This window comes from Cupressus sempervirens, chromosome 4, assembly GCF_028749045.1.
Source record: "Cupressus sempervirens isolate cs-2001-9-10 chromosome 4, ASM2874904v1, whole genome shotgun sequence".
NCBI classification, from domain to species: domain Eukaryota; kingdom Viridiplantae; phylum Streptophyta; class Pinopsida; order Cupressales; family Cupressaceae; genus Cupressus; species Cupressus sempervirens.
Genome location: NC_143121.1, coordinates 873,167,883 through 873,185,836, shown reverse-complemented (window position 1 = coordinate 873,185,836; position 17,954 = coordinate 873,167,883). Strand labels below are relative to the sequence as shown.

General features: G+C 37.8%; 1 protein-coding gene across 4 annotated transcripts in view; it reads left to right on the top strand.

Moving 5' to 3' along the window:
* LOC149564183 (zinc protease PQQL-like) overlaps positions 1-17,954 on the top strand; it is a 244,349-nt gene that overhangs the window by 12,418 nt on the left and 213,977 nt on the right. For all 4 annotated transcript variants that reach the window (XM_089827248.1, XM_089827245.1, XM_089827246.1 and 1 more), the window contains exons 2-3: positions 8,711-8,773; positions 9,546-9,651. In XM_089827248.1, the coding sequence (XP_089683374.1) occupies positions 8,766-8,773; positions 9,546-9,651 (114 nt within the window). In that variant the 5' untranslated portion in view covers positions 8,711-8,765. The remainder of the gene's footprint in view (positions 1-8,710; positions 8,774-9,545; positions 9,652-17,954) is intronic.

The following is a 17,954-nucleotide window of genomic DNA, read 5'->3' as shown; positions in this document are numbered from 1 at the left end:
CAGTTAGTTCCTGAAACTTATAGACATTAATTCTCACTCTACAGATATTAGTGTTACTGTTATCCAGACAATAAATTTCCCATTCTTTATTGGATATGCAATAAATTACTTTGGGTCTCATTGTATAGTTACTCTGAAATGTCACTTTCTCTGATTTTATATGATATTTCAAGCCTCAAATCAGATCTTTAAAATCAAACAACCAATATTTCAAAGATCTACCAATTTCTCAATAAACCCCAAATCGGGTATGCCAGAAATAGTGCCAAAAGCTTCACAGCTTCACCTATTATTAATAAATCTGAAAGTGGACATTTTTAAAGAAATTTGAGCAGCATAACAGCCTATAAAATGACATTTTCAGATCTGTATAACATGCACACAATAGCTTCCAAACGGAGGGCAAAAACAATGCTCGTCGGGCTCCCGAAAATAGCACAAAATAGCCCGGAATCACCACAAAAACTTAATAATCTATCATAGAAGTATAATCATATCCAAATACATATGTTCAGCTCTATTTTAACATTTAAAAGTCTGATATACAGCAGCAACCCAAACTGATATGAAATACTCAACCGGAAACACCAAACTCTTACAAAAATTACACCCGAAAACCCACAAATCTGCACTGTTCAGCACAAAGGCAAACTCTGCATGAGCATGCACATGGAATGGCTTCAAACTCCCGTCCTTAGCCTCCCTGGAAACCTGCAAACTCCCGTTCTTGGGTCTCCTTCTCCACAGGTTTCACAGCCTCTGAAGAACAACAAAGAAATGAGCAAAAATCAAGTTCTGGAATGAGCCCAAAATGCCTCCAAACCCTTTAAAAGAGAGCATAACCCTAACTCACGTCCAAGAGGGGTTAATAAAATATAATTTAATAATAATTTTTATTTATTAGTCCATTGGTTTCAAAAGATTAGCCCCTTTTGCCGAAACTTCACCCTTTTGGAGCCTGCCTGCCTTAGCAAAGTTTATTATTTTTAATTATTTGAAAATGGGACATGACAAGTCCTCCCCTCCCAAATATTGCTTGTCCTCAAGCAATGAAGGTTGGAATTCTCAAGAATATGTGCTCCTTCCCAAGCTGCATCCTCTAGTGGTAATCCTTTCCATTTGACCAAATGCTCTATGACGCTCCTGTTTCTCAATTTTTTCTCTCTTGTATCCAAAATCTCTTCTGGTATCAAAACTAATTTCCCTTCATCATCAAGAGGTGGTAATTCTGTATATACTATGGTTTGCTGGCCTAGAACCTTCTTTAGGCAAGATACATTGAAAATATTATGTATTTTGCTGTTTGGTGGGAGCTCCAATTCATAAGCTACCTCTCCTACCTTCTTGATGATCTTATAAGGCCCATAAAACCTTGGCTTGAGTTTCTCTGCCCCACTCCTCTTCAAGGTGCTTTGCTTATATGGTTGCAACCTAACAAATACCAAATCTCCCACCTCAAAAGATCTTTCAATCCTTTTCCTATCAGCATATAACTTTTGTTGGTTCTGTGCATGTTGTAGATTATCCTTGAGGGACCTTATTATGTCTTGGCTTTTCTTGACGAAATCACTTGCTGCAGGTACTCTACTATCGGAAAGTATTAGATCAACAAAGGAAAGGGCATCATAACCATAAAGAGCATGAAAAGGAGGCATACCAATAGACATGTGATGAGATGTATTGTAACAATACTCCCCTAGGTGTAACCATTTCACCCAAGCATGTTGTTGATTTGAAACATAGTTTCTCAAATATCCCTCTATCCATTTATTAACTATCTCTATTTGTCCATCTGTTTGAGGGTGATAGCTAGTACTGGGAGTGAGTTCAGTTCCTGCCAAATGAAAGAGCTCCTTCCAAAAAGAGCTGAGGAATCTACTATCCCGGTCACTAACAATGTTTCTAGGCAAGCCATGTAATCTAAAAATTTCCTTGAAGAACAATTCGGCCACTTGTGATGCCTTGAAATTAAATGTGATAGGAAAGAAATGTGCATACTTAGTTAGTCTATCTACCACCACATATATGCAATCCTTATCTTGAACCTTGGGCAACCCAGTGATGAAGTCCATGAAAATACTTTCCCATTTTTGTTCAGGAATAGGAAGTGGCTGCAACAACCCTGCAGGAAAATTTTGCTCACTCTTGCTTTGTTGGCATACCATACATTCCTTAATGTGTTTAAGGACATCCTCCTTCATACCCTTCTATGAAAACCGCTCTCGAATTTGCCTGTATGTCTTGAAGTATCCCTGATGACCAGCTAAAGGTGTGTCATGAAAGACCCTCAATATCCTCTCCTTAGTTTTTGATCCTAGCACTAAGAAGATCCTGTTCTTGTAATAAATCAATTCATCAACAACCTTGTACCTGTTATCATCCACTAACTTATCCAAAATCTTGGTGGCAAAGGAATCTTTAGCATACTCTAGAATTATGGAGACTTTCCAATCAGCAGAGATAGATGATAAGGAACACAAAGTGGGCTTTCTTGAGAGAGCATCAACAACCACATTATTCTTTCCTTTCATGTATTCAATATCAAAATCATAAGCTTGCAATTTGCTTACCCATTTTTGTTGACGATCATTCAAATCCCTTTGGTTCAAGAAGAACCTGAGGCTATTATGGTCTGTCTTTACAATGAATCTCCCACATACCAAATATTGTCTAAACTTATGAAGTGGATGCATGATTGCCAACATTTCCTTATCATAGATGGAGTAACCTTTCTCTGATTGATTTAATTTTCTACTCTCAAATGCTATTGGATGTCCCCTTTGAGTTAGGACAGCCCCTATACCTTCTCCAGAAGCATCACGTTCAACAACAAAAGGTAAAGAGAAATTTGGAATTGCAAGCACAGGGCATGAACTCATTACCTCCTTAAGCTTATCAAATGTTTTTTGTGCCTCTTCTGTCCAAACAAAAGCTCCTTTCTTTGTCAAATCAGTCAAGGGGGCAGCAAACTGAGAAAATCCTTTGGCAAATCTCCTATAGTAGCTACACAACCCGAAGAAACCTCTCAACTGTGTAAGATTAGTGGGTGGAGGCCAATCCAAAATTGCCTGGATTTTTTGTTGATCGACCTGTACTCCTTTAGAACTTATAATATGTGCCAAATATAAAATCTCTCTCAAACCAAACTCACATTTAGATAGCTTAGCATAGAAGGATTGCTGCTCCAAGATTCCCAAAACAGTGTCTATGTGCTTTAGATGCTCTTCCCATGTTTTACTGTAAATCAAGATATCATCAAAAAATACCAAAACAAATTTTCGAAGATGCTGGCTGAATACCTTATTCATACAAGATTGGAATGTTGCAGGTGCATTAGTGAGGCCAAATGGCATAACAAGAAATTCAAAGTGCCCATAGTAACATCTGAAAGCAGTCTTTTCCACATCTTCACTCCTCATTCGGATTTGATGGTACCTTGATCTTAAGTCAATTTTTGAGAAGTATACAGCACCATGTAACTCATCAATGAGTTCATCTATGCGTGGTATGTGATACCTATTTTTTATGGTCTTCTTGTTTAGAGCCCTGTAGTCTATACACATTCTCATTGTACCATCCTTTTTCTTGACAAGTACCACAGATGATGCAAATGGACTAGAGCTAGGCCTTATGAATCCCATGTCCAGGAGTTCTTTAATAGTTTTTTCAATTTCTTCCTTATAACCTCTTGGATGGCGGTATGGGGTTGTTATAACTGGTTTGGCACCCTGTTCTAACTCTATAACATGCTCAAAACCTCTATCTGGTGGTAATCCTAGAGGCAAGTCATTGAAAACTATATTATGCTTATCAAGAATATTTTGAATTTCAAAATGGAAATTACCTTGATTCTTTGGAGAGCTTGTTGGATGGATTATGACTCCTGCTGCCCATGCTACTTGTCCTCTTCGAAAAGTCCTCTCCATCCTCTTTGCAGAGACCGCCCTAGGTGCTCCATTCGATAAACCTCTCAATATGACTTCTTTCCCATTGGAATGAAATTTAAACTCCATAGTTTGATGGTTCATGCAATAGCCTCCAATAGAGTGCAACCATTGAACACCCAATACAAGATCTGTCTCCCCAATACCAACCACATAGAAGTCATCACATAACTCATAATCTCCTAAGGTCATCTTGAGTTGTTTCACCACCCATGTGCAAGGCATAGTGAATCATCAGCTACAGTAACATTGAATCCCTCAAAATTTTCTGCTTTAAGCCCTCTTTTCATGACAAATCCCTCATCAATAAAATTGTGAGTTGCCTCACTATCAAGAAGAACTATCAACCTTTGCCCTGCTAGTACCCCTCGAATTCGAAAGGGATGGTATCTTGGGACTTCTGATAATGCTGCTAAAGTGCCATCTTTGCTGATTTCTTTTTCTTTCTCTTCTTCTACCTCCTCCTTAGTATCATGAAATTCCTCACGCTCATCTAAATCAGATTCTGAAGGAACTTCAATATAGTGCACTTGACCTTTTCCCAAACATCTGTGTCCTGGAGGCTGGAACCCATGGTTCTCTACAAGTAAAACAAAGCTTTTTCTTTTGTAATTCACTCCTAGTCTCTTCATCTACCTTCTTTTTTGCCACATTTATCACATCTTTTGGTGGTAGTGTTGGGAAATTCTTTTTCTGAAAATTTCCCTTATGTTGCCAAAGATTTGGGGATTTTTGATTAGTGACTGATTTCATAGGCACGCAAGTTTCAAGTTGCAAGCTTCTTTTGATAACTTCTTGTAAGGTTGAGGGTGAGAAAGCCTTAACCAAACCCTTAACAGAATCTTCTAAACCATCAAGAAAAAGATAAACAATCCTCTTTTCACTCATATCAGGTACCATAACAGCTACTTTTTGAAACTCTTCTATATACTCATTAACTGATTTGGTTTGCTTCAACTTTGACAATTCTTTAAAGTACTCTTCATCATCCTTGAGGTCAAATCTATCTATCACTCTTTGACTGAAATCATCAAATGTAGTTACCTGATCATGACCTTGAGTAGTCATTCCATGATACCACCAATCATAGGCTACATCTTCCAAGTGTAGACTTGCAAATTGAACAACATCACTCTCCTTCATGGAGTTAAGTGTGAAGAAAGTCTGTAATTTTTGTAGCCATGCTCTAGTTGAAATTTTATTTGTTCCATCAAAAGTAGGTGCTGTAAACTTGCTTATTTTATTTTTGAGCTCTCTTCCACTTATGTCATGCTCCCTCCTGTTCTCTTTCTTGGGCATCAAAGTGTTCATCATATCCACATATTCTCTAAAAGGAACCGAACTACGAAAGTCATTATCTAAGCCATTGTAAGTAGCTCTTAATGCAATCAAGTTACTTGTAACCTCTTCCACGGGATTAATGGCTGGATTTGGTACTGGTGGCTCATCTGCAGGCAAGAAAATAGTTTTGGTTGATTTAGATGGTGTGGATTTCAGATTTCTTGGCTCCTCTGAAGTGCTCCCTTTCTCATTAATAGATGCAACTCCTTGTAGTTTTTCTGTCAATATTCGCAAAGCCTCTCTAGTTTCTACCAAACTATCCACTGTTTGCTTCTGAGTATTTTGGATGTCTTGGAAGAATTTCTTTGCCATCTCATCTGGATCAGCCATACTTTTCCCTTCCTTGGATTTTGTACTTTTACTTTCAATTGGAGCTTTGATCAAAATTTCTTTATTCTTTTCTCGCTGCAAATATCTTTTTTCTCTTTCTCTTAGTTGCATGCGACCATAAATTTTGACATGCAACTGATTAGAAGCAACATGCAACCATAAATTATGACATGCAAGATCCGGGTAGTTGTCAAAACTGACATGCAAACTTCTACAAACCCTCAGGCTGGCAAGATCATTGCTCTGATACCACTGAAATGTCCCTTTCTCTGATTTTATATGATATTTCAAGCCTCAAATCAGATCTTTAAAATCAAACAACCAATATTTCAAAAATCCACCAATTTCTCAATAAACCCCAAATCGGGTATGCCAAAAATAGTGCCAAAAGCTTCACAGCTTCACCTATTATTGATAAATCTGAAAGTGGACATTTTTACAGAAATTTGAGCAGCATAACAGCCTATAAAATGACATTTTTAGATCTGTATAACATGCACACAATAGCTCCCAAACGGAGGACAAAAACAATGCTCATCGGGCTCCCGAAAACAGCACAAAATAGCCCGGAATCACCACAAAAACTTAATAATCTATCACAGAAGTATAATCATATCCAAATACATATGTTCAGCTCTATTTTAACATTTAAAAGTCTGATATACAGCAGAAACCCAAACTGATATGAAATACTCAACCGGAAACACCAAACTCTTACAAAAATTACACCCGAAAATTCACAAATCTGCACTGTTCAGCACAAAAGCAAACTCTGCATGAGCATGCACATGGAATGGTTTCAAACTTCCGTCCTTAGCCTTCCTGGAAACCTGCAAACTCCCATTTTTGGGTCTCCTTCTCCACAGGTTTGGCAGCCTCTGAAGAACAACAAAGAAATAAGCAAAAATCAAGTTCTGGAATGAGCCCAAAATGCCTCCAAACCCCTTAAAAGAGGGCATAACCCTAACTCACGTTCAAGAGGGGTTAATAAAATATAATTTAATAATAATTTTTATTTATTAGTCCATTGGTTTCAAAAGATTAGCCCCTTTTGCCGAAACTTCACCCTTTTGGAGCCTGCTTGCCTTAGCAAGGTTTATTATTTTTAACTATTTGAAAAGGGGACATGACATACTCACAGAAAACTCTTATCTGATGGACAAGCACAATCATGTGGATTTTTGTTTACCAATTGGATAATTGAATAAGGTTGTACAGGAAATCATAGAGCACTTGATTTTCCTTACTAGTGTGTGTTTTAAAATTTGATGTTGGAAATGGGGAATGTTTGCTTGAGTTTGTTTTAAGGCTTATCAACCACAAAAAATTTATTTCATCATCATTATTGGTAACCTCGTAAAAACTCCAATCTCAAGCTTTTGAATGAAGTACAGATAGTTCAGGAACATTGATTGTAAACATTCCAGAACTAGGATCACAAATGACCCTGTTGAAAGTTGAAACTACTCAGAATTAAATTTTTTTACTCATTTAGTTATCTGGAGTAAAAGTTACTACATATCAATGCTTTATAATGTTCAATCAGCGGGCCAAATTCTACAATGGATTGTCAGGTCTTTCTCGATGGCTCAGCTTCTGGTACAATTGAGATAACTTATCAAGTAGATCCAGTCATGTGCTCTCATTGATTGCCAAGATTGTGTTCCATCCTTGTAAGAAATAAACTGAATTCTAATGTTTCCAATATTTTAGAAGGTGGAGCTCTGTGTTTATTCTTGACTGATTTAACCTACATGAAGAATAACTTAGGTTGAAATTCAATCCTGCACAGAAAACAGGTGATTGAGAATGCTTCACTGATTTAACCTACACGAAGAATAGCTTAACTTGAAATTCAATCCTGCACAGAAAACAGCTGATCAAGAATTTTAGTTTTTGTACTTAGAAAATGTAGCTTTTTGCACTTGGAAATCTACGAAAACTAAGTGCACCTTATTTCTTGATATTACTCTATCTAGCTCAAACTATATATAATCCCAACAATTTGTAAAGCTTGCAAAAGTTTGAATTGGGATAATTTGTAGAATAATATGAATTACTCACATCTTTTAATTGTTCCAAAGAACTTATTTATTTTTTATATTTTTGACAACTGAAAATACATTTTCTAAGTATTTTGAAGCAAAGCGTTTAATTGTGGATCAAGGACCTTACTGTTGAAATTGGAAATGGAAAGCATAGTGTTTAAAATCAAGAATTTATTCTCGGCCAGGGACTATGGTCTTCCTAAATGGTCAAATATTCTTGAGATTGACTTGACTCCTTCAACAAGTAGTTACAGTCCAGAAGGACCAGAACTCACTGAGAATCACTCTGGACTCCTGAAATTCTTCTATAGAAAATTGACCCTTCTTAAGTGGGGAGTACTCTCAAGTTTGCTGTGATCCTTTGTGAAAATGAGTAAAAGAAACTGTTTATGTGTTATGAAATTTTGTAGTTTTTGAGTTAGATCATCCGTGATGGCAATTAGTCAGGTGTTTTCTAATTTATAGCTTAGCTATTCCCAGTAAAGTTCTTACTCCTGGGCTTGTTGACTGATTCATAAGCCTGACTCATGTGGCTATGCTTCTTTAAGAGATTTCTTTCAAATGAAACTGAAATGATTGATTATACTTTAGGCAAACCTTCAAGGATTGTTCAGTTGGGATATTTTATAGCCATTCTGAAATCCACATTGTCCTAGGCCTCTAAAACCAGTTCTCCTATAGAGTACAATTATTCCATAGTGTGGAAAGTACTCTGCTTTTTTATGATTGTTTTCCATCCTAAATTTAGTCTAGTTATGGAATACTCTATTGTGAAAGAGATTGTTCTTTTTTTTTTCCTGATCGATGATTTGCAAAGGACAAGTGACCTACCTTGGATTGATAAAGAAAAGGATAAGAGGCTACAAGCCCAAGGCCTGAATCAAACTAGAAGCATACAAGAGTCTAGCTACCAAAAAGGATGAATCTAAATCCAGTGAACTATTAACTTGTCAAAATGAGTGCATTTAAAGAAGTCTTTTAAGTTAAAGATTTTTATACAACATAGATATATGTATTCTCTAAATACATTGGTCTGGTGTATTGCAGATCTGCGTCTGATTTGAATAGCCATTTCTGTTAGTAGCAACAAAGCACTTCAAGAATGCAAGCGTAAGTTCTACTCCATTTTATGTTAAAAATCAAATGTATTTTATATTCTTTGATTCAAAAGCATAGAAATGGCAAGAGGATCCACTTATAACTTTTACCTTTGAGGTTTCAGAAGCCTATGTCATCTACCATTCAGTTTTGAACACAGATAAATGTATATGTGAAGAGAGAGATAGGCGTCAGGGAGATGATTTTTGTGATCATGGTCATATATACAAAGATCAGCTTTGATCTGTGGACAATATTTCTGCACCTTGATTTTAGGTTTTGTTCAATGTAGTTGTGTGTGCTGAGTACATAAAAGTACAATCTTTAAATAACATAAATGATCAAGCAAATTGTAATGTACTTAGACGGAGGTCCCTTTTGTATGTCATCTACCATTGAATTTTGAAACAGTTGATGCATTCATGTATGTCTAAAAAGAGAAATTGGAAATGGGGATGTCGTTCTTGTGATCATTTTAGTACATAAAAAAGCCATCTTTGATCTGTAGACTATTATTGAATCCTGATTTTCTGTTTTTTTTACATGTATCTGCATTTTCCGTGAGTAATAAACTTCTCTAGTTAAATAAAATAAACAATCATAGAAATCATAGCACATTCCTTTTTCATTTTCTGGATTAATTTTATTTAGGATATAGTTACCTATAGCATATCTATAGACTATTATTGCTCATTCAAAGAGTCTCACTTCCATCTGTCCGTAGTTTTCAAATAGTTTTTCCTAATTGGTTTGTTAACAGGACTTTTGTTTTGTTAAACTGCAGTGACATTGTTTCAAAAATTGACTTTGCCAAATTTGGGGCTACACAATTGATCCTCAACAATGGGATGAAAATATGTTACAAGTGCACTGATTTTTCTGAGGATCAGGTGAGGATTACCCAAGCCATACATATACAATGTTTTCTTTTGCCAATCTTACATAACAAATTTAAGCATAAAGTCTACTTTCATTTTTTAATATTTTGATCTTTATGTCGATGATATTTTGGGTATTTACTGTTCCACTTTACTTATAAAATATCCATTTTAATTGACTCATAAATATGGCCCATCAAGGGACCTAGGGGCTTGGGAAATCACTTACTTCAACTTTACACAATAGATAAAGGATGAAGATTGACATTGGAAACTTATTGGTACACTTGGAAACTCAATGTCCAATCACACTAACATCTGCCTGAGGGCAAACTAGACAATCTATTAGATACCTTACTTAGACTCAGCACAAATCTGACAACCTAACATTTTTCTTGGATTGACTAAAATTCTATGGGGTGGGGCCCTACTTTTCTAAGGTCCAGCAGCATCCTATATAGTATCCGGTCCAGCAGCCTATAATTGAGCAAGCAGAGGTGGGCTACGAATATAGTAGGGAGATTGGTAAGGGTAGAATAAGCAACAGGAAAGGCAGCAGACCCGGGACCAGCAGCTTCTCACCATGCTGCACCAGAAAGCCAAAGCCAGTTCTTGCGAGCAGCATATCCTAAACTCCAGAATTCCCTATAGTGGGTAACGGCACCAATAGTGGGGGAGAATGGGGGTATTGTTTATTCGGATAAGCTCGGCCAATTCTTTATATAGAGGGGGGTTATGGATTAAGCCAGAAGGGTCAGCGAAGAAGCGGTAGAACCTATAGAATAGTAGGGCTCTTTATTGGCGGGCGCCCCCCCCTTCCTTCTTATATTGTGGATGAGTCGTCGGCGCCTATTGTTTCTTTAGCGGAATTTAGCAGGGTGGCACCGGAGGGGAGGGAGAGGCCTTTGGGGAGGCCATCTCTGGCCCTAAAATTCTATGGGCATGGGGAATGCCCTACTATTCTAAGGGCAAAATGTAAAAGTAGCAGTGACAGACGATGGGCAGGCTAATTTTTCATTTATACTTTGTACAAACTCCACATTTTGAAGAATAAAATGGAATATGTAGACTTTTTAAGGATTTAAAACTTTTTCTATGCATTCTTTCATAAAATCAATTTTAAAGACACCATTAACTAATAAATGATAATCTACTCTGATCACATACACAAGTATACATTGAGTAAATGAGTACAAAAGAGTATTTTCTTTGTAAGTGTAAAAACTTATTGAATATGATATTCACGAGTTGGAGAAAATTTAAAGTAGACCTATTGTAAAGAGGAGCTTAAATCACTACCAAAGGTTTTTAATAAAGAAATTGTTCAAGATTTTATCAAAAAAGGGATAGTGACAACAAGTGATGGTGGTATTGGAGTTATATGATGTAATTATGAAAGTTTATGTTTCTAAATCAACAGTCTCAATCGCAGATAGCATTCTTCAGTAAATCAATTTTGAAGACATCTAATAAATGACAATCTACTTTGATCACATACATAAGTATACATTGAGAAAATGGGTACAAAAGAGCATTTTCTTTTCAAGTGTAAAAACTCATTTAATATGATATTCATGAGTCAAAGATATCATTTTAAGTAGAACTATGGTAGAGAGGAGCTTGCATCACCACAAAAATGTTTTTAATAATGAATTTGTTCAAGATTTATCAAAAAAGTGCACAGTACCAAGTAGACTGACTAGATTGATGAAGAAAAATAAATTAATATATAATAACTATCAGAACCCTGATGGTTCTCCCTCTAATTAAATATTAAGGACATTGTTTTTTTAACTTTTATGGTTCCTTTTGTTTCTTTGAGAGCTTATGCTTTTTAAATTTTTTTTTGACAATATATGAAATAAAAAGCATGAATTGGAAAATAATTACTCTAGTTATGAAAATACAATATCCAATACATGCATCCATGAAATTATTTATTGCAAACAAGAACCTAGCTTCTAAACACTAGAAAGTTGTGAATGTAAATCTTAATCTGAACCCTCTGAACTTCATGCACTTCTGGACATCTAGGTTTGCAAACACAATTAGAGGAAGCTTCTACTCAAAATGTGCCTCCATAAACCCTAACACCACCTTCCCTATGAATGTTGTGGCGTCTAAAGAACTCAGCTTGTATCATTAATATCAAACACATGCCTCTTAGCTAGTGACGATCTACAATAATTGAGTCCCTTAGACTTCTGCAGTTACAAATAGAATGATATGAGTCTTTAGGACACCAATTCCTGCAAACAATTAGTCCATTCTAGTCCTTTGAATGAGACCAACTTCACTAGGTATTGCACCAATTCAAAGTGCTGAAAATACCTGTAGAATTCTCAATTCCCAAGCCAATTCTCAAATTCTTGGAAGTTTCTCGAGTCTTCACCAAATGCGAACAAATTCAACAATTTACAATGATGCTTTTCCCTCTTCTCAAATCCCTTTTTATAATTTCTCATAAGTATTCGACCCTGTAAAGTTTCTTACCAGATTTCATTAAGAGGCTGACTAATTCACAACTTTGATTGCAGATTTGAATAATGATGTCAATGAATTTAATTTGCTCCAGAATCAATATATGTTACTACAGAAATAACAGAGATAACAAAGATGTTCTTGAACTTGAGATGCTCATGATCCTTTGATGTGCTTGAATTAATTGATTTTGATGCCTTGTTATGTTGGGCAGATCAAATATACATATCACATGGAGGGTTATGAGGGTGAATGGGCATGTCTCTGAATGGAGACATGAGCATTCACCATCACACCGGTTTGCTGTTAGTTTATCATACCCGATTTATATAGACTTAACACAAGTCTTAATCATGTATTACCAATCATTATGAACTGCAACTCAATATAATATAGATCGATAGTGATCTTAAATCAAAGGAATCAAAATAAGTTTCAATCATGTCTAAAATGAGATCTTAGACAATATATATATATTCATCAGTTTCAACTATGCAAAGTTTTATATATTGCTATTATATATATGTATATTTATAATAGTATGTGCATCATAGTGGTATACATATATATACATATGTATATATATCTTGATCACAGTTATTGTCAGACTGAAGCTACATGCTTTAACAGACCCAAGTGGCTTTTTAAAAAAGTTTCATTAATGATTTAATATATTTGCTTTTATTTAATAGATAAATGGCCTAAGCCTTGATACATCATAAAGTACATAAATACATCTAGATAATCAGCTTTTAGTCCCAAGTTACATTTTTCTGCCTTCCTTCTAGGTCATTCCTCATCCTTCGCTGCTTCTTCTACCTTTGATCGAGATCTACATATAATTTAAGCACTATATTTTGCATTTATGTTAAGGATATGGGTGAAAAGTCACAAAACATGAATATAAAAGGGCATAGAAATGAAATATAAAGTGATAAAATTATTTCTTAAATAAAAATAAAATATACATCTAAATCATCAAAAAATACATCTAATAGAGCAAAGTAGTCACTCCTCAGCTGAAAAAACATATCTTAAGCAATGTAATTCTCAACTTGTTACGTTGAAGGGTGTTTTACCAGCTTAGCTACATAAAAATGCAATATTAATAAACCTATGTTACTCTATTAGCATAAAATGGGGGTGAAAGAGGCTCCTTGTCTATTGAGTCCAAATTGGATGATTCATGAACCTCTATATTCACCTCAAACACATTTTTCCAGGCTCCATTATCATCTTCCATAATGAATCTGTCTATCCAATCATATTGTCTTGGGATGTTAGATTTAGGTAGTGGGTAAAAGCTAAAGAAAGACCCCTAAATCTTCCCCAGGATAATGAGATGTAGACTATGGCTGAAATTCTAAGAAATCTAAACCATCCCTAATTTAAATGGAGTCCTTAAATTGAAATTTTGACTTCTTATGTCGGACCTTCTTCTTGTTTACCGCATAGATTAATTAGATTAATGCACATAGACAATGAACAAGAACAACAGAACTCCTTTTATTATTCACATACGCCAAGAGATTACATACATAGCATCCAATCCGATAAGATGATTTACAATGATCCTAGACGGGGTATAAATACTTTCTGCCAAACCTTCCCGAAGGGGTCCGTTGGCTACATAACAATACTAATCTATCCGTCGGCTACAAATCTTTACCGACGACATGAATGTAAACAAAATCTTTACCGACGACAACACCCTGTCGGCTACACAATATTTACAGACAACATCATCCCCCCTACAAGAAAAAGTCATCTCCGGACGACAATTACAAAATATCCGAGACAAATTAACAAACAAAATACATTAACTGGCTAACTAAAACAAGATAGATCTGTTTCTGTCACATCACTTTCACATTCATCTCGTGTGTGCACCAAATTGGTCTCCAACCCACGATGCATCTGTAGCCTCTGCCAATACAATACTGTCTCCTTAGTCAAGCTGACCTAGATAGCTACCTGTGCCGCTTTCTCTGCTTCCAACTCTTCGGTACACTGAGCCAAGTGTTACCGTACTACCTTCAACTGGATGATCAGCTCCTCCTGAGCTCTCCATGCATCCACCAAGATAGCTTCATGCCCAACACCTACTCCAAGTGCCTCACAGTGCATCACCCCTCTCGAAGGACTTGCTCCGTTGATCTTTCCACCTTTGGCACACTATGTCTGCAGTAGCTCTAGGTCTCATCAACTAGTCACACTTTCCACGACTGATAACTGTAGCAATTGGGGGTCTACCCAACGGGGTTGAGGGGCAGCGCCCCCATGGGGTCGTGGCGCAGTGCCCCAGGTGCACCAAGACCAAAATAGCACTTCCGAAGCCACACGAAACACCATTTTTGTGATTTTTTTTTGATCCAACACTCTTTCTGCCAACCGCTTATGTTTTCTACCTGATTATGTATTTATCTTCCCTTTAGCATCATGCGTTACTCATTTCGAACTGGTTCAATCTATTGTCATTTTTTTTTTTTGCTCCTTCACTTCTGACTGCTTCCTTCTACCTTCACTCCTGGCAAAACGCTTGATTGCAACAATTTACTAACCTCCACGGGAACATCAGCCACAGGAATTCATTCCACGGAAGAATAAAACACCCTTGTCGAATACCTTCGTCGAGATAGCACCGTCCACGGAAGAGGATACACATTTGCGAGAGGAGGAAAGAGACACATCCGCGAGATAAGAAAGGACATTTGCAGAATAAGAAAAGTCATCCGCGAAAGGGTAGAAGCAGCATCCATGGGAAACAAAAACAGCCGCAGGGAAAAAAATCCGTGTGAGACAAACCCATCCGCAAGAAAAATAGCCACGGGGTAGAAACATCTGCGGGGAAAACAATCCGTGGGAAAGAGGAGATAGGATGGTCGTGGGAGAGTGCACGGGTAAGAAAGGCAACTTGTGGGCTAAAAACAAATAAGTGCCGCGGGGAATTCAAGAGACCCATGGGATGAGCTTGCCATGGGCTAAAAACAAATCGCAAGTCAAGGTCAGGCGTGGGGGAAAATATGGGGTCCGCGGAAAAAGGAGTTGTCAGATGGGTTTGTGGGGAGATAAGCCACGGATTATAAAGGCCACTTTTTCTTTTCTTTTCTTTTCTTTTTCTTTTTTTTTTCGTTTTTTTTCTTTTTTTTCTTTTTCTTTTTTTTGAAAAAATACACCTCAATTTTGCCTCTAGACTTCGCCATTTTGCAATGACGAGGGAGTTGTTCGGACTTGGCCATTCTGGACTGACGACAGAGTCTTCTTGGCATACTACATCTTTAGCTTCAACCTGTTGACTGCCTGAGGCACTTCTTGCTCGTCTAAGGTCCACAATTTTATTACTCCATTGTCACCTACCTCCCAGATCTGGTATGGCCTGACCCACACGACCTTAAACTTTCCTGGTTTATTTCATTCGTCATACTTAAACACCAATTGCCCCCGCTGAAACCTATTCAGTTCTAGGTGCTCATCACGCCACGCTTTGCGTCTATTCTGTGTCACCTTCGTGGCCCATTGTGCCTGTAATTTCGTCGGCTGCCATCCCTTGCTGTTAATAACTGTATTCTTGATTTTAGGACCTTCACTTTGCATTGCTGAAGTTTTTATTAAGCCTGTTCTCTTTGTTTCCTGTGCAAACCGTACGATGTGTTTTCCTTGCTGCCAGCACCCTTCTAATATATCAGTGGTTCGTTGTAACATTTTCTTTTTGCGTAGTTGTATGGTGGGATCTTTCTTTTTTCTGGGTTCGTACTGTATGTTCTTCCCCTCAGCTTCAACCGTAACCACCTTTCCTTCTTCCACTTCTCTATATTCCTTTGAACATTCATTTTCCTCTTCTTTCTCACCTTCGTCCACCCTTAACATATTACAGCTCGGAAAGAGTTCGTAGTCCTCTATCTGCCAGTGGTAAAGATCGTTGACAGAATCCAAATCATCGTCTTTTGCTCCTCCTTCCAACCGCAGGACTCCCTCCTGATCTGGTTCCATACGTTGCCTCCCTTCATCCTCTTCTTCAGAATCTGATGACAGAGCTTCTTCCCCCACCATCTGGGTGTGCAGATCAATGACGAATTTCCGCCCTTTGCTTTCAAGTGCTAAAGTGTTTTTCTTCCAGTCATGTTTGACTCTGGCCTGAATAAGCCATCTACGGCCTAGAATGGCGTCGTATCCTTTTGTCTTCAGCGGGATCACGACGAAGTCAAGCAAGAATGACTATGTGCCAATCGTCACTGTTTGTGCCATCAGGACTTCGAGAGGCTTAATGCCGTGTTGGTCTACTGTTAGCAATTGGAATATAGGCGGCCACAATGTCGGCTGTCCCAATCTCTTCCAGGTATCCACAAGTAAGACATTCATGCCAAACCCTCTGTCGACAATTGTGTCCGTCAGCACACTTCCGAGAATCCCCATCTCAACGACCGCCGAATGTTGTTCGGATGTGAGGGCTAACAACATTGGGTCTTCTCCACCAGTGGCAATTTCCTTCCCTCTTCCTGCTTCTCCTGGTAACTTGGCAGTTGGTGCAATATTTGTGAGTGCCGATCGGATTTGAGGCATTGTGAGCAACAGATTGCCTATTTTGATGGGTACCTCAGTTTGTAATATTTGATGTATGATGTTTTGTTCCACACAATTCCTTGGTGAGGTGCCCGTGGTAACCTTCAACTAAGATGTCTCCGCCTGTGTTGCTTTCTCAATTTCCTTTCGTACTTCCTCCAGCCTCTTCTTTTCTTCCGCTGGATCGGGATATAGTTTCGCTTATTTTCGTGTGATTGCTAGCACCTCCTCTTCGTCTGTCCTGACAATGATCAAATTCACTCCCAACTTTGGGCACTTGGCATCTTCGTGATCGTCGGGTCTGCACCACCTGCATAATAATTTCAGTGTGTTTGCCGTTGTACAATCCCGAGCAAAGTGGCCTCACAAATTGCATGCTCGGCATTGAACGATTGGCCGTCCGTTCGCATTGTTGTTGTTTTGCCCTCTGCTATTATTTTTGTACCCACCTGAAGTGGTACCATCAATGTTTGTGTTTTCGTTCCCTCTCGACGTGGAAGCTGCCTATGTCAAGAGCACTTGTTGAGGTTCTCTAGTTTTGATATTGAAGGGGCATTCTTTTGTGGAATGTCCCATGATCTGGTAGATGTTGCAAAACTGGATCTTTGGATAGGAGCCTTTTGTGTGACCTTCTGCCTTACATTCTGTGCACTATAGTTCGCTTCCCTTTGTTTCTTTCTACGTGTTCTTGAATTCCTTCATCATCCGGATCATGTCCTTCTGGAGGGCTCAGACCTTCTTGCTTCCGCTTTCATCATCGCTGCTGTCTTCTTTGAAAGATGCGTCATCGTCTAACTCAGAGGAGCTACTCTTCTTCTTCTTCTGCTCACTTTCCAGGTTCAGTGCTCGGTTGTACGCTTCAGTGTATGATGATGGCAGCAGGATCTTCATTTTTTTTCACAATTTTAGGTGTAGGCCTTCAATGAACCATCTTTTCTGTAATCCATCAGTCGGCTTATTCTCCATTTTGTTGATCAAGCCCTTCAACTTTCTAGCGTAGACTCAGACTATTTCATTTTTCCGTTGTTTTGTGTTGTATATTTCGGCTACGATTTCATTGTTGTCCCAGAGTAATTGAAATTTCACAGTAAACTCCTTCTTGAGGTCATCCCAAGTGGTTAATTTCTAGGGATCTACATCGGCAAACCAATCAATTGCAACACTCCATAGGGTTGCCGGAAACTGTTGGACCCATTCGTTTGTATCTGTTATGCCATTTGCCCTCCAAATCGTTTCGCATGTTTTACAATGTCAAATTGGATCGGCTGTGCCAT